Source organism: Gavia stellata, chromosome 18, assembly GCF_030936135.1.
Source record: "Gavia stellata isolate bGavSte3 chromosome 18, bGavSte3.hap2, whole genome shotgun sequence".
In the NCBI taxonomy this organism is placed as follows: Eukaryota; Metazoa; Chordata; class Aves; order Gaviiformes; family Gaviidae; genus Gavia; species Gavia stellata.
This window is the reverse complement of record NC_082611.1, coordinates 3300330-3318216: the sequence shown is the minus strand read 5'-3', so window position 1 is coordinate 3318216 and position 17887 is coordinate 3300330. Positions and strand designations below refer to the sequence as shown.

The 17887-nt window shown below is 39.1% G+C and overlaps 1 protein-coding gene across 2 annotated transcripts in view; it reads left to right on the top strand.

Moving 5' to 3' along the window:
• Positions 1 to 17887, top strand: part of EPN2 (epsin 2) — a 43943-nt gene that overhangs the window by 15792 nt on the left and 10264 nt on the right. For both annotated transcript variants that reach the window (XM_059826250.1, XM_059826249.1), the window contains exons 2-3: positions 5855 to 6628; positions 16918 to 17030. In XM_059826250.1, coding sequence (XP_059682233.1) covers positions 6034 to 6628; positions 16918 to 17030 — 708 coding nt within the window. In that variant the 5' untranslated portion in view covers positions 5855 to 6033. The remainder of the gene's footprint in view (positions 1 to 5854; positions 6629 to 16917; positions 17031 to 17887) is intronic.

Here is a 17887-nt window from a genome sequence, read left to right as displayed (position 1 = left end):
TTTGTAGTTATCTTTCCATGTATTTCATGAAGGGGGGCGGGGGGGGATATTTTTATGTAGATTAGGATGTCTGTAGAGACTGCCTCGAAATCACAGAATGACTGAGTTAATAACTGTTTTCAAAAATTCACTTTTTATGCATGTTACTTACAGCAAATGTCTAATCTAACTTATAGATGTTGTCTATAATACCGTTAATTAAAATTTTATGCAAATTTCTGGTGAACTTCTTATGTTTAATGTTAATTTTCACACTTTTTATTGCCTGCTTGATATTAAAGGCTTTTCATGTATTTCTGGTCCATACTTAGCTGGACTATGGATATATTTACCTTCAGGCTTGATATGAAGGGCATTTTATCAGTGCAGACAAACCCTGGTTTGAGTTTTACATTCCAGAGATCTGAATGGATTCTGCCGAAAGCCTGTATATAGGTGGATTTGTATGGCTGTTTCTTTGAACTAAGTTTATTAAGGTCTTTGCGGCTTGGCCCCATTTCTGTGTTAGTCTTAGCAAATTAAAGATGGTTTCCCCATGTAGATTTCATTTACTGAATTTGATCTCTTGTGAGGGAGAGCTGTTGATAATTTCAGTCAAGAATTCCTTCTGTCTGCACGTTGTACCTAAAAAAGCACCATGAGAATTTGTTGGGGTTATCTGTGTAATGAAACTATTGGAACAGGAAGAAGGAAATGGGGTATTCCCCTCCAGGTTACCCTTGATAGCACAGGTAAGCTTCACCTTCTTGTCTGCAGAATTGTATGTTTGCTTTTCTATCTATTTAAAGTTGACAAGCTATTTACAAAAGAGAGAAAATGGCTTGTAGGGACCAGGGGCGAGAAAATGAGGAAGGCTCACCTAAACTGAACAAGACAAACCACTCCCTCTTCCCCTCTCTGCTTAAACTTTTTAAGTCATCTGTTCAAGCTGATCGCCTTTTTGCTGTTGTTAGCAAGGAATAGCAGCTTTAATCAACTAGTCTTACTTTCTGCTTTCTTTGCAACTGTACTGTTAAAAATGCAAACCCAGATTTTTGCTGAAGTTGCAAGTGCATTGTTCTTCCTTGTGGTTTGTTGTGAGAAGTTAATTCACAGAGGTCTCTTGGAAAAAAAATACCTAAACTTTCTATGTAAGTATTTGATCATGCATTAGAAATGGTTTCTCACTTTTATGCAGTAGGGATATTTGGCTTTTTGATCTCTTTAACCATAAGATAGGCTGTTAGGGTGCTCCAAGGTCTGTAATAATGAAGTAAAATGCTTCCTTTGTGTGGTATGGAAGCAGAGAGTTTGTAAAGCAGATACTGAAAGGCATGTGGAGTTCTCAGTGAGGATTACTGCTACTGCCAAAATAGTTACCTCAAATGTTGGTACAGCTAGATTGGGAGGAGGGAAATAAAAAATCCATTGCCTTTCCACCCCAGTCATCCTTTGCGGTTTTGATAGAGTAAAATGAAGTTTAGAATAAATAGTCTTAAAAGTAGAATAGGATTAGAAAACATGTCTTTCCATCAAGAAAAGGAAAAAATAGATGTTAATGTGATTCTCATTAAATGCCTTTGTTTTCGTGAAGCAAAGATATGAGGGTAAAGAATCATGCCGGCATTAATGCACTGATGGTTTTCAAATCTATTACAGAATAATAAGTGAAATCTTTCTGATTTTCTGGAAGAGTGAAAAATGCTCATTTCACTTAATCCAGTGTGTTCTCTTTCGAAATGTTTGCTCTACGTTTGTTTTTCTAAAGCACTACTCCAGATTTACTCTGCTAGTAGCCTTCTTCAGGAGCTTCACCCTATCAAAGCTTCCCATTTGGGGAACGGGGCTGCCATAAACTGGGCTTCCTGCACATGTATGTACTCCAAGCTCATTTGCTTTTGGGGTGTAGCTTGGGTAATTCGACATCCTAAACGTAAACCTAAGCGTTTCCCAAATATAGGGTTCTCTCCAAACCACTTCTGCACTCAGGCTATAATTTTTATTCTGCTGCTTATCCGCGCTTTCCAGCAAAACCGTGAGTATTTTTCATTAGTTTAGCTACAGCCTGTATGGAGAGCACAGCAGGGCCTTGGGTCCTGCCTTTGTTCGTTTGGTTTCTCCTCTGAAACTGGGTGCCCAGGTTCCTAGCGCGTGTGGGGCAGAAATGAAGGCTCTTCGCTGTCTGGTGCTGTTTTTTGGAGCTTGACAGCTTTATATTATGTTTAATCAGCTCCTTCAAAAGTGAGGCCAGGGTTGGATCATTTTTACTCTTCTCACAGTCTGCCTTGCAGCAGAGCTTGTAACCGTGTCGCTGTGCAGCCTGGTCACCTCACTGATTCAACAGAAAACAAACCAGTGCTAAGAAGCTAATTTTCCACGAGACTTTAAGTTGATTAGTTTTACTGTGCTGTTGTGTAATTGCTAGATTTGATGCAAGAGAGAGAAAGGGGAAGCGGTTGGAGGGTTGGGAGGCCACTGGGTTTGGTGCTGGCTTACAATTAGCTTGGGATGGCATGCGAGATTGCACCCTGGTTGTCCGTGTGCCTGCTTATGTTGTGATTATGATTAATTCTTCAGGTATTTATTTTGTTAGCCAAAGTTGGTGTTACTTAGGACTAGTAGGTGTTCCCATGTACTGTAAAATTTGCCTTTCCAAATGTCTTGTGTGGCATTAAAATGATTTTTTCAAAAGCTTGTGAAGTTTTCACAAGTAATAAAACAAACTTTTCTATTTTCTTTAGTTGGGGAGGTACAGGTAGGTGAGGTATGTGCTTGTGTAGTGTTCTTGACTTTTAAAAATATTTTGGTAAGGCTTCTCATCCCTGGCCTTTAAAGAAACAAAACTCTCATAAGACAATTATGTTTTTCATAGATTTACAGCGGGTTAAAAGACAGGAAATGGGGTTAGGAGTAAATGGTTGGTTCTCACAGTGAAGGGTTATTCCCAGTGAAGTGTCCTGTCAGAGATCAGTGCTCTTGCAAATACTCCCTTTTCCAGATTGTTTCTGAATAATAAGGTGGGCAAATTGAACCAAATTAGTCAAATTTGAAATGAACGTTGAATTGAAAAGAAGGGAGAAAGACTGAGATCTGCTGAGTGATAAAATAGCAGATGAAATAGTTTCAACGCATTTGCATAGGGAGAAGAAATGACCCTGGTTTCATGTGCAAGGGTAGAGGCACAAGTACCAAAAAGCAAATAGATTTTTAGAAAGTATTTGTTAACGAATGGGAAATCCTAAGCGGTAAATGGCTACGCCGTGATACAAACTTTTGTTACTGACAAATCTAAAATGTAGAGTGCTTGGAACTGTGTGTGTCTCAAGAAGTGGAAGTCCATGTAAAGACATCAGGGATGATTTGTGATATGGAAAGAGATCCTTAGTTCAGGACATGGCCATTTTCTGTGAAATCATGAGTGATACAAAGAAGCTGAAGGTGACTTGCTCTTCGTTAAAAAGCATGCCCCCTGTCTACAGCTTGGGGAATAAATGTCCAAGTTTAAAATAAGCTGAAGTCCTTGTATGTGTAGCGCTGTCACTGCACTGCTGTTGCGTACTTGCTGAGGGTGAAATGGGAAATAGAAGTGGCTTCAAAAAAGGGGTTGGTAGAGACACAGTGTGTCCATTGCTGGCTGGTAGGCCCTCCACCACAAGTTGCACCTAAGATGCCTAAGCTGCTGATAATATAAGGCAAGGGAATATTTACGTTCTTTTCTCATACTCTGTACATGAGAGTTTGTGTTTGAGGATGTTTGGCTTGGTGGACTTTTCATCTAACTGGTTTAGGAGGTTTTGTAGTTCTCACGTTCTTGATTTTTTTCATGTTATTTACTGCTTTTCTGGTTGGGTGACAAGCTCAGCCCTTATGGGGGGGGTTTGCGTTCTTCTGACCTGGGGTATCATCAGTTTAGTTGTGTTCCTGATTAGGCTGGCACTTGTATCCTCTGCTGGCTCCAGTTTTACCAGCTAAAGAAATTATTGCCCGCAGCCTGCTCTTAGTTCTTTGTGATCATCTTTCTACCAGATGCTGCCACCTCCTTGGATAACTTGTTTCAGCTTTGTCTGTGAACTTGCCTTAATTTGTTACTGACAGAAGGAAATGGTTTAGGTTAAATAAGATGTGTGTGTTGTGGTGTTGGGGTTTTTTTATTATTTTATTTATCGGTGCCTCACTTTTTGAGGGTAATGCATTAGAGAGTGATCACAAGGGCAGGTGACCCAGCAGATTTGGACAGTGAAGCAGATTTTGGGAGTGAAGCAGCAGCCCTGAGCATCTGGGAATGTTTATATAGGATCCTTCTCAAATGCTGGATTTATAATTCACAAACCTGTAAATGCCCCAGGAGAAGGTGCCCCTTTTTATTCCTGTTGCTACTAGCCATCTAACAACAGATCGACATTCTTCTTCCACAGCTGGTTTTAAATATTGGGGAAAACACCAGGATGATGCAGTTTACCTGTTTAGAGTTGGTCTCATTTAAAGTTAATATTCCATGGTGTCATCATAGTGTTTTATTCTTCCAAAAATTAACTTTAATGGAACAAAATAAAATACAGTAACTCATGGACCTGTTCTGTGGTAGTTTAACTTGCCCAGAATGGTTTTCTAGGAAGGGTGTATGCCTTTATGCTGAGAAGGTTGTTATAGAGCTGCGTGTTCTCCAAGTTGACACTCAATTTTGCTTTCATTCTAAATGGCACAGTAGCAATTTGAGGAATGATAACAAAGTTAGGCTTGAAATCTGTGTTTTATTTCTCTCCAGTGTCTGTTGTAAGTGATACTGTTGCTTCTTCGGAGTGTTTGGAGAAATGTTGTTAGAGGACATCTTGAGTGTGCAAGCTCTGTTAATGCTGCGAGTTCTGTTACAGAATCAATGCTTAGCGATCATGCGACTGGTAAATATCAAAGACTATTCTAACTGTGTTAATGTAATAGCAGAATGTACCAGTTCAGTCAAGTAATGTATTCTAAAGCTTAATAGGCCTCTGTTTACTTGAAACAGTGACCTTAAATAAATAACTGAAACAGCTTTCCAGCTCCAGAGCTTGTCCTTGGGTTTTCTTGCCAGTCATTTTGGTTTTACAGTTCCATTTTCATATAATTAAAATTTCTTCTGTGCTGTGTGAAAGACACAGGGAGCAGAAACTGTAGATCTGCTGAGTGTTGTCAAATGTACAAAGTAAATGCATTTGGAAAAAAAAAAATTCTCCTCTAATCTGCTTAGCATTAAAGGTCACCTTGAGTTGGAGTGTGTCGTTCTGGTGCTCATTTCTCTTCCCAAGGCCTCAAATGAATGCAGAGCACTGTTCAAGATCTCTGCCCTGAAATTGAGTGTGCTTTAAACTTACCTGAGGTTCCAGAAAAAACTTGGTTAATTTTTAGGAAGTTTGCTTATTCTCTCAGTACATAGATTCCTACAGTAGTGGTAGCAGACTGCAGTTGTCAGCTATTAGAGGGAAGCTAATGGCTGCTAAGCATGGAATTTTTAATGTAATTTCATCTCGGCTCTGCAAGCTAGCATTGTAATGTCTGTAATGAAAAATTCTAGGTAGGTTTTACCTTGTAGGAAACTAAATCCATAAGTCATTTCTTGGACTTCGTATCTGTTTTGCTTTTAAGATTTTGCATTTGCATCAGCATGGATGTCGTCTTGCTTTTGTCTTGTTCAGCAGTTCAGGATTTTAATCTTCAATGTTTAATACGACTTGTGAGAAGAGCAAGTTGTTTTCAAAATCAGATGTCGTGAAGAAATTCAGGGAGAAAATTCATCAGTTAACTCTAGCAAAATTTCTCAAAAGTATGTGTGGATTGCTTTCCATGTAGGAATAATTCAAGACACAACTAATGTGCTTTGTTTTCTTTCCTTGCTCAGGTCATGATTTTCATTTTCTCGTGTCAGTCTCTTGAAGAGAGGAAATGATTGTAGTGGAACGTGTTACAAATAAGCCACTGAGACGGAGCCTTCGCAGTTCAGAAACGTTCATAGAAGAGCAAATATAGCCCTTTTTTGTTTGTGTGCTGGAATCTGTCTTGTTAAAAAGGGAAATAAAAATGACGACTTCGTCTATTAGACGGCAGATGAAGAACATTGTGAACAATTATTCAGAGGCTGAAATAAAAGTTCGGGAAGCGACCTCTAATGACCCCTGGGGTCCCTCCAGTTCATTGATGACTGAAATAGCAGATCTGACTTACAATGTTGTGGCCTTTTCTGAAATTATGAGCATGATCTGGAAACGACTGAATGACCATGGCAAGAACTGGCGACACGTATACAAGGCCCTTACTCTGTTAGATTACCTGATTAAAACTGGTTCTGAGAGAGTGGCGCAACAATGTAAAGAGAATATTTTTGCTATCCAGACGTTGAAAGATTTTCAGTATATTGATCGAGATGGTAAAGACCAGGGCATCAATGTGAGGGAGAAATCCAAGCAGCTAGTGTCTCTTCTGAAGGATGATGAGCGACTCAAGACGGAGAGGGCCCAAGCCCTGAAGACCAAAGAACGCATGGCTCAGGTGGCCACTGGAGTGGGTAGCAATCAGATCACCTTCGGCCGAGGCTCCAGTCAGCCAAACCTATCCACCAGCTACTCGGAGCAAGAATATGGAAAGTCTGGAGGATCCCCAGCATCATACCATGGCTGTAAGTACAAGCAAGAACACGTAAAAGAAGTTTCTTTTCCTTTTGAGAAATTGTTGTTTTCTCATTTGCCGTTAGACGTGGGAGTAACTGGTGCCTGCTAGGGGGGTTAATATGCTGACTGCAAGGGGGTTTTTGCAATGGCCAAGTCTTTGTAGATCTGCTCCCTGGCACTAATGTCTCTTCAAATGACTGGTTAAACGTTTTGTTTCGGAGAGGATGTGTGTGTTTGACGTAAAGGAATTTAAAAAGCAGTTGTTTACTGTCAATTCCCAAAGGTAGCATTGTCAAGCTGCTTTTGTGAACATGTTCCAATGTTTGATATGATAGGCCCCCAATCTCAGTAGGGAGATTTTTAATGGATTTTTCTTTTTGTTTTGTTTCTAGTTTTAAAAGGAGTGCTTGAAAATTGATTGTGTTGAGGTTTTTTTTTTTTGTTAAGTGTATTTCAAGAAAAAATTAGAAATATGGAGTATTTCCTGCATCTTTTTGCTAGATACTTTCTTTAGGTTGCTGCTATTTTATTTTAGGAAGAATATTGGTATTTAATTTCCTTTATTGCTTGCTCAGCAGTTCTTAGAGGAGTAACTCTTTGAATATGTCAGTGTTTAAATATTTATACTATCAGCATTTGGTATGCCAGTATCAGTACTAAGTAATATATTTCATTCTTTAAAAAAATGCAGTTATGTGGGAAGAATGGATTCTTTATACCACTGCTTGGGGGAAGTCCCTGTCATGTTAGGAAGAGGCCTGATTTGGCACTAAATCCTTCTTAATATAAGTAATGATCTGATGAAAGCTGCTTTGGCTGTAATGTCAGTGGTTGTGGTCGAATTCTGAAGGAAAATCTTTTCTTTAAATGAATGCTTACAGTGTGTGGAGGACTGTAACTGAGCCAGTGTGGTGAATCGATTGAGCACCAGTTTTAAGAATCTTAAGTTTGTCATGTCCTGTGTCCCAAAGTGCTTCTCAAATTATAAATACGTGAATGGTGTCAGTACCCCGCCATGTACTGACCTTTTTTGTGGAAGGCAGTATGAAGAAGCAGGATGAATCAAGCTAGGATGAAGAAAATCTCTGTCCAATTAAAGCTATGGAGAAGAGCAGGAAAAATTAATTTTTTCAAAAGGAAATGCTTTTAGGATATGGGGTTCAAAAAAAGTGCATGAGGTTTCCAGGTATGAGAATTTTTATTTTGTCTCTTATTTAACAGTGGAATAACGAATATCTTAGTTTTTCTGTAATAACCATACTTGAGCATTGATTCAGTACAAATTTTTAAAGAAGAACATGTATATTGTTATCACTTACAGTAACGTTTCTTCTTCTGAGGTCTGTAGACCTCTGTCGACTACAACAAAGATTCTTAATTTAGGAGATAGCTTGAAATATTGTTGTTTTTACCTTATGCTGATGGATTGAAATAATAGTCACTAAGGTATGCTGAGCGCACCTTTGGTTTGTTCCACAGGGTTATTTCTTCACCAGCTCTTAACTTTAATTAGTGTGTGTAACTATTGTTTGTCATGTTAAATGCTACCAGAGGCTTCAAACTATTCCTCGCAGCAAGGGTTGAGCAATGCAGGGTGTGTTTCTGAAGTGTTGTTCCTTAGACATTTTAAGAATTTTGATGGGGGACGAGATGTCAAGAGGCAAGTTTGGTTATTCTTTCGGTGCAAAGTGTTGATTTACTGGATACTCTCATTTGCCTGCATATGACTTTCCTGTGTATCTGTATTTGCAGGATTGCTTTTGAGGTAATGATTTCTTAATCTTTTTTCTCTCCTCCCCCATAAGCATGTACCTAAGAAGCTTTGGAAATCTTAGGCGCTTTTTTTTTTTCTTCTTTAGGGTCTTCCTCTGTTGTAGATTCTCCTGGACTTAATTATCTATCAGCAAAAATGCAGATGGTTGTTAGTTATTATGATCTGTACCTTTCAGAGTTTTAATGTGTTTCTTGTATGGTTTAATTGAGTATAGTATAGCAAACCAGTACCTTACAAAACAGTGCTTCTGATAATGGAAAACTTTGTGTAGAGCTTTGTCCTTTATCCTAGGAAATGAGGAAGGAGTTTCATCAAAATCCAGACATTTAATCTGTTACATAAATGTAGGGTTAGTCTTGTGCCTTCTAAATTTAATGGAAAAGATGCTTTCCATTATTTAAAGTGAAAAAGATTGTATCCATCATGTTTTCTTTTATTCTATAACAATACGCTTCTTTTGTTCTGAAAATACAGATTTAGTAAAATATGTAGAAGGAATTAAGTTGTGCTAAGCTCCTGGGAAATACTCTCCTTATAACAGTTTTAAGATGCGGTTGCTGTACTGTATATTCTGGCAGAATTGTCTTTCATTCCTCTGAGCCTTTGAAGAGGAGATCAGAGGCATTTAGATTTGCAATCTATAGCATGAGATTTGCCTATTAAAAATGTACATCCTCCTGCTTTGCTAAATATTTAGCATGTCTTATTAACATTCAAATATAAATAAAGTTTGGGAGAGTGTAACAGCCTTTTTTACCAACATAGCTAAATGAAATGTTTCACCCCTCAGCGTTTTGGTGTTAGTGCATTTTATTTCTGTTCCTTGCTAGACCCAATGGGTGGGGATTGCACATTTTGAGAATGCATTGCCCTTACTTGAAAAAATTGTGTTTGGCCATAAAATCTCCTCATTTTTGATACTTTCTTGCAGAAGAAAAGAAGGCTGAGCTGGCTGAAAGAGCTTAATAGTTTCTCCAGGACAGATCACTAGAGGAACAAGTGACTTCCAGTGGATAATGTGTCCAGATAGTGCATGAGGGATCTCTTCCCCCTTCTGTCAGTTACTGAAAGTGCAATATTGGATAAGTCAGTGGACCCTTTTTTGTTCAGTTTCTTCAGAATGTTGAATTAGCTGCACTGTACAGCATTGACTGTAAACACTGCAGTGCTCAAACTACTGCTCTTCTCTAGCTTTGTAAGCATGTGTGTAGGCTTCTATCTGACAGTGCATGTAAGAATTGGGTTTTTTATTTGATATTGAGCCAGAAGGGTTTTTCTTGTAGAGTTGCTGGTCTTTGTGTCCCAAATTTATCCTTTAGGAAAAAATAAAAGCAGAATTGATAGCCTGTATAGTGTGAGAGAATTCAAGATGGAGAAGGATCTCTTGACTGATGTACTTATCGTCCCTCACTGCTGCAGGCAAGGCACAATGGCAAATAAGGACATTTTCCTCATTTCCTTGCAGATATTTTCATCTCATCTCTAACAATCATTTAGAAACTATGGAAAGTGAAATGGTGAAGCATGATAGTTTTTAATAAAACTTTTCCCCCAAAGCTTTGCTTTAGTGACTTTGTAGGCCCTGAAGATCTCCATGCTGCAAAGCTTGTATAATTCTAGGCAGTACATTATGGCATGTGAATATTACTGACTATTGATGGAAACATTTGTAAAAGTATTAGTTTGGTTTTGCTGACTAGTCTTGTAACCTGTAAATGGAAGCCAAGAGGGATACTGTAAAGCTAGAAGCAAAAATAAAGTTCCTCCCAACCTCCACCTTGTCAACAATTTCTGACATACTGGGGGCAGTTGGCTATGTTCCAGCTTTAAGCCGGGGCAGTTAATGTTCAGATTAGGAGCTATTAAATATTCCATGACAAAACATATAAAAGTTTTTATTTATTTTGGAAAATATGTAAATTGTATGGAGTTGCATGTAATCTGATATCAGGTTTTATTTCACGTTAAGGGACTGTTCTTTTGTGGTGCTGAAACTAAACCTGCTGGGGAGAGGAAGGAATAGAAGGTCAATATTTGAAATCTTTTGGAGCAATAGTTCCCCACCCCTAATCTGGCTTTGTGTCTGAATATTGTCTTTATGCTAGATGTTAGTCACTCAGTTTTGAAAACTTCAGCCTCTTGTTCCTAGCCTTGTTTCATCTACAGCTGCCAATGACCACTTAAATAGGATTCTGGATTTATGGTTGCAAGGGGGAAAGTAGGGTGTTCTTAATATAGACCTCTTAAGTCCGAACTGTGATGCTGTCAGTGCATTTGTTAGAGTTCGCTGGTCTTGATAAAGTCCTTCATCTACTAACTATCTTTTTAAAGTATTCTTTCAGCAGAGGTTTACACAGGAATATTACTCTGTTGCTACGCTGGAGTCGTCAGCATGGCAGAAGCGTAAGCCACAGCCACTGCTGTGTGGCAGACAGTTTAGAGTACCTGCAAAACACTGTGCTCGAGCACCCCAGGCCTGCAGAAGCTCTCAGGAGACAGGGCAGGAGGGTAGGGACTTGGATTACCTTGTACTTTCTCAACCGTCTTGGGAGCAGGTTAGTTGTGTTGTCTTAGCAGACCTATCTGGATTGTCACAGTTGAGCTGTGGCTGCTCAGGAAGCAAGCAGGGTAGTCTGCTGCAGCTGCTTGTGGCTGGGGTGGTTACGGGAGTCGAAGAATGATGGAAAAATCCTCTACCTGGAGGGAAGTGACTGGCAAAGCCAGTGCCTTGGCACCCCTGCCCCCAGAAGATAGTGAATTAGTTTCGGCTTCGAAGGATCCCTGGAAAGTGCTGATCCTCTCCGTGTACTGCCTTCATGTTTTAAAACCAAGTTTACTGAAGCCCCACTTTTTAAAGAGGTCCAATCCTATTATGCCTAAACCAGGACCTACCTGTGTTATTTCGGGTTGTACACATGTCCTTTCCTTTGGCCATCTGCTGCCTTGGGTTTGGGTTGCACTTAGAAATGTTGGCAGAGCAAGACTAGTGTATGTTTTAATGTCCTGATTTCATTTACACAAAGGCGGCGGAGTAGGGAACAACGCAACGTGCATGGTGTGACCTGATTTTAGAGGAGCACATTGCCCGGAGGTAGGCCACTTGGCTGAGAAATCAGATTCATTACACATACAGCCTATTTGATAAAAGATTGGTGAAAGATGGACTGAAAAGGCTTTTATGGATCTTGTGAAATGCTGAGTCTGTTAACCTTACCTGTAAAGATTTTGGGAGCAATTTTCTTTAGCTGAAATAATGAGTTTTAATATTGCCAGTGATTATTCACATTGAGTTGACTCATTATCCAAAAACAGTTTTGTGAAGTGTCAGCAAGTTTGTATTCACTCATCTATTTCAGCTTTGTCTCCCCTTTTGCTTGGAGTAGAAAATAATTCAGAGGAATTACTAATTCGGGTTTGAATTCAGAATGCTTCTGTTTTTGAAGTTTTTTTAATAATCTGTTCTGCATCTTCGCAGGTTGGAATACATATCTGGCTTTCCATCTTAGTCAGCGAATATGTGGCATATCATCCAGCAATAAATCTGGATGAGCTGCACGGGTAGTTCGTGTAGTTTGAGGTGTTGAAGGAATTTGGTAGACTCCTGTGTTATCTGTCAGATGTCACCTGACAACTTGATTTAGTCCTCTAATCATACTTTTATTTTTCTGGTGCTCTAAGTAAATGTGGGAGATGCCACTGGTGTAACCAGTCTTCTGTCGTTGCACTAAATTATTTAACTATGTCTATTGAGATGAGCATAGGGATCACCCGAGAGAAAAAATGCTCTTTAACCAAAACAAGCCTTAAGGATTTGTTCAGTATTAAATGAATTTCAAAAGTGCTCTATCTGCTTCAGTGCAATTAGAAAACATGCAGTAAGGCTGATCAGCTCCACCTTGTCGCGTTAATAGGTGCTATTAATTCTCTTTTTGTATTTGAAAGATCTCTTGAATTCCCAGTGGAAATGTGGCTTACACAATTCCTTCTGGATTAAGCAGTTTGCACATGCCCTTTCATAATTTTAGAGGTTAGACTGGCTTTTTGAAAGTATCCCATCTTTATTTTGAATGGTCTTTTATTTGAAGACTAACAAATGGGATCTCTGCTTGGTTCCCAAGTGAATTGCTATCAGTTTCTAAGTCCTTACGTGGATATTATTCTAATTTTTCAAGTCAGCCTTGGTTTTGTTTACCTTTGTGGGTGTACTGATTGAGTGAGGAAGCAGCTTTTCTTTCTGAACAAATGTGACTAACAACTGAATTCTGTTTTTAAGAATGCCACCTGCAAATTATAAAGCTAGGGCTTATTTTCCATGGCACTCTGTGCCATCACTTGGTCTAAACTGACATTTAAAAAAAAATCAACCCAAAAAACCAAGCACACGCTTCTGAATGAAAATACCCAGTCTGATTTTTATGCTGGGACTGATTTTTATAATTAATGTAGGCAGTGACTATGCTTTCTAGCTGTGTATTGTACATACGCTTTAACTCACTAACTTAACCAAACCTATAGACATCTACAGAGGGCTTTTAATATAGCCAAAATATAGTAAATTACCAACAGATACGTATGAGAGACGTCATAGCCTGTACTAGAGACAGATGGTGGAGCAGAATCCTGCTTTGGTGATTAACTGAGGTTGGAAATTACTTCCTTGCACTGCAGCTAGAGTCTTGTTGAGAAGACAGCCCGGTGGCATGTCTCCCTGCAGAAGCAGATGCCCATGCAGTTGCTTCTGGGCAGTCTGGGGGGGCCGGGATCTCCAAATTCTCAAAGCAGCAACAAAGCAGGGCTTAGCAGGTCAGAATTATCTATTGAGTCCCATCTTACATAAACATCTGAGTTAACTGTCATGTGCTGTGGGATAAGAGATTCTTTGTGTGGCAGCAATACTGTTACTAAGGCAATAACCTTTATGCTAGATCCTTGCAACTAAAATGTTAATGCAGGACGAGGCCAATATAGAAGCGCAGTTATAATACTGCTGGAATTCAGGAGTGAAGTTGCTGGATAAACCATGTCAGATTACTACCAAGAACAGTGTTTTGAATTTCCCTTAATCCTTTTTCAAAAAATATGCTGGCAGCTATTTAATATAGTTGGTTTTATAACCACTGCAGAAGTTTAAATGTAAAACGGCAACATTTTTATCAATGTTTTCTAATGTGAGGCCCAAGGAAGAATTTCAAATTGTCAGTTTTTTCCTTTTTTTGTAAAAGGAGCTCTAAAGTGCCTTTTAGAGTTAATAAAACCAAGTAGAATGAATTGCTGAGAAACCTAAAAGCGAAAAGAAATAAGCTATATCTGTGAGCCCCCTTATTATCTGTGTTCAGATCCTGGAGCCGCTGAATGCTGGTCTCTGTTGGGAGCTGTGAGGTAATGTAGCTCTCTGCCAAAGCAAGCCTGCCGTTCCTGTGAGCGGCTGGGAGGCGAGGACCCACCGTGGGAGGGCGAGTGAGACGCTTGGAGTAGGATGCAATCCCTGCTTCTTGCAGCTTTTTAGTGCAAGAATGCTGTGTTCTGTTAAAAGCTGAAACTGGTGAGCACTTTCAGTAAGTAGTCCTTCACGTGGAAATGGGAGGAAAATCAACACAGTTAACCCATTTCACATCATTTTAAAGTCATTCGGGCATCAGCTGCTTAGTTGTTATGGGATGTAGTTATGTCAACAGAGATGGAAAAACTCCTGTGCAAAAAGTGCAGGAAATCACGTTCTTCCCCACAATTTCAGTTAAAGAAACAGAAGAGCAGAAGGTACCTGCCTGATCATAGTCCAGTTGCCATCTGTTCTTAGGTGACCATGTTGCTGTCCCATTTGTATGCTTATCCAGCTTTGTTTTTAAACCAGTTATGACTCTTGCTTCTGTAATTCCTGCTGGAAAGCTGCTTCTTTCTATTTATATCTCAATTTTATTCATGGTCAATTTATACCATTAGTTCTTGCCCCTTGATCTTAAATAGCTTTTCTCATTCTATAGTATTTGCAAGTCTGATGTATTTAGCAACCATAAACTGCTTGATTTTCTTTTTGCAAAAAGATAAACACACAAAATATTCTCTGTGCTCAGAAGGGGAAGCGTTTCCACAGCCATTCTGTTTTGAAATCATCTGTCTTGGATTTGAATGACTAGAATTGCATTTGGTATGTTAGATGAATTCTGACTAATGCTTTGATGCAGTAGTGCTAATGTTAATAATAGCTGTATTAGTTAGTGGCTGGGAGTTATCATGTATTTTAGTATTAAAGAAAGTTCTCTACATCTGTCACTTGCAGTTGATGCCCTCAATTAGTAGAAGATAGTCATCAAATAAATTATTTTCTTTCTCCCTATCATCACATTTCTATTGTTCCCTTCTCAGTTGTCTGTATTTTTAATATTCCTGTTTCTCCCTCTAGCTGACAATTTTTCTTAGCATTATTTTTGCGTTTTCTCATCACGTCCTGCATTTGTTTATTACATAATTTTTCTTAAGATTGGTCTTAAAGCCAGTTCTTGAGAAACTGTTAGTAAACTTCCTTGGTGGTAGGCAGTATGATGTAATGTCTTCTTCAGCTGCTTCCTTACCTATTTCAGTTCTTACACTACCTTCTGTTTAACAGTAACGTCCTATTTAGCATCATAAAATGCTTTGCTGAGTCCACGTAGATTAACTTTACTGCTTTTCCTTTTCGCTGACAAATCAGAGAAGGATCTCAGTTTTTCTGGCATGGGCTACCTTTTGGTAACCTTGCGTTGAGTTTTATCATGTTTTCTTTTTAATTCTCTTTATTTTCATATTTAAGAATATTCAAACTTTACAAACATTTTAAGGTTGTATTTTTCCATGCTGTCAGACATCCTGTTACCTGATGCCCTGTTTATTCCTACTTTAAGTCTGTAATAGTCCATCTAATATGTTGGGGAGCCTGTCTGTGACTGTTGGAGCAAGAAGTACTTGTGAAACAGGCTAAATTTAGATACTTTATATGAGAAAGAGTTTGAAAAAGCCATACAATTGAGGTATGAGTAACACCTTTTTAAGTGTGAAGTAAGGAGCTTGTCTGGTTGGCTTGAAAGCTTCAGGATCAACACAAAGTGGAAGGAATCGTTCTGGGTGATAAGTTAATTTGTCCCTTTAGAAACGGAGTGGGATGGGATGGCACATTGGGCGTATGGTGGAAAGGAAAGATCATTCCTCGTTGATGGAGAGTCACCTTCCTTCTGGCCTGCTTGATGAGAGAGAAGGTTGCACTTTTAGGCCAAAATGACATTATAAAATAAAAAGCTAGGGGGAGACAAGACTGGGAAATACTTGGAGGATTGAAGTAGTGACTGAAAAAGTGTTCAAGTGTTTTGCTTTGTTTTTTGGTTTGTTTTTTTTTTTGTAAATTACAGTTTGGTGATCTAATTTTTACATGCCTAGCTGACCTATTAAGAAGAAACGTGATTTCTTTTGAGCTTGACATCATAGTTTAAAAATATGGTTCCTCTTTATTAAATGTCAATATATATTTTGCCAAACTAATTATCATTCCAACCATTAAATACAAACTTCCTTGCCAAAGTAAGATAAAATTTCTCTAGCATCCAAATCATTTATACAGAAATATCTGAGAGAGAGAGGACAAAAATTGTTTAATTACTGTATATAAACCTACTAGTGTTGTCCCATTTGGATGGGAATTTCTGCATGCTACTGTAGTCAAAACATCAGTAAAAGAATATTTGTGTATTGAGAAATTGTGTATTTTAGCTGTCAAGCTTGATTGTTATTCGTGGAGGAGTGAGGGAGATTACCAGCTGCTACTTAGCTAATAGAGATCTTCATCCAAAGACCAACTAATAACAAAAACCAAACCACCGCCCAACATATATACCAAACTTTTTTTTCTTTAAACAGAGAATGATACAGTATTTGTGTAAATCTTGAGTATGAATAGCTGGCTTGTTGGTCTCTGAGCCTGCCTAGCAGTTAAGAATAGTTCTTTATCTGTCCCATTAAGACTGTATTATTTTACAGAAAAGTGGGTGGTATCCAATTTTACCCTGGTATCGGCCAACTCCCAGCAAATTCTTACTGACATTGTAAGAAATAGCAACAAATGTTTTCTTGAAGGATTAATTCTGTAGTTTTTTTAAGTCAGCGTCCTGCCCCCCCGAGGCTCCGATACGCGGGGACAGGGTATCCAGCATTTGTTGGTGATACTTCTTGATATTACAGCCCCACTAACACAAAAAGCCTTTGTTTTCCAGGAATGTTTTTCCTTTAAAGCAATTGAACTGCCTTGCAGAGTCCTTCCATGCCTCAGTGTTCTGGCTTGTTAACCTCAGCCTTGGTACCAGCTTTATCTCTGACAGCTGAGGGAGCTGATGGTGGTTGGCGAGTCAGTGGCCCCTGACAGCCGGGGGGCCTGTTGCTGTGCCGGGGACCTTTGAGAACGGCTGTGTGAAAGTGGGTTGCTCTGGTCAGAGGAATAATCAAACCTGTTATTCCTTTTTGTTGTTTGGTGTTAAATTTGCTGGGTTTTGTCTCCAACAGCTACATCCCCTCGAGTTTCCTCGGAGCTCGAGCAGGCCCGGCCTCAGACAAGTGGAGAAGAGGAGCTCCAACTGCAGCTCGCACTGGCGATGAGCCGGGAAGTGGCGGAGCAGGTCAGTTCCCGTGTAGGTTTTCCAAAGTGTCTATGCTTTGATAGTTGAGACTACAATCCTGTTTTTTTTCAATGGCAGCTTGGCTTTGCTCCAGGTGGAATAGGGGGAGAGAAGGGCCGTTTTGGAAGATGTTGCTTTTTTATTTTTTAATTTTTTTAACATCTCTTTTTAAAGTAACTGCAGCCTCCGAGCTGTTGAGACTAGTGGAAGATGACAGTCACTTTGCAAGAAGACTTTGTGTGGGAGGATGCTAATCATCACATTACTGAAGATGTTTTCAGTTAGGAAGAACTGAAAACATGACTAGTCCTGAAAAACCTTCATTAATGGGGCCAGCGTAAGAAATGTCAGTGAATTCTGATTACAACGAAATTTTGAATGATCTGCTCATACGGTGAGATTGTCTGGAACAGAAGGGTGACCTGACACAAAGTACTAGAATTGATAAAGAACCTGGTTTAAAATAACTTGGCTCCTAATCTATCACACGGGTTATGTTACTGTGGTAATTCTTAGGAGGTTTGTTCTGAATTTGGAGTGAATGCTGTACTTGTGGATAAAATTTGCTGCATATTAGTATATAACCAAGTTGTTGAATCTCACCTATGAGTGAAAATTCAAGTCAGCCTGCTGAGTGTCTGTGATATTTTAGAGGCTTCCTGTGAAAATTCAAGCTTACTGCTGTATGTTAGGTATTAGTATCTCTGTGCTTGGAAAGGGAAACTATTACTCAGTAAACTTTGTCATTATTGAGCAATAAAGTTAAAGAAAATAAAAATCAGAATCTATTGGTTGAAATAGCTTTAAAAATTGCAGGGGAAATACCAGCTGGGGAATTAGTCAGCTTCTGAAAGATG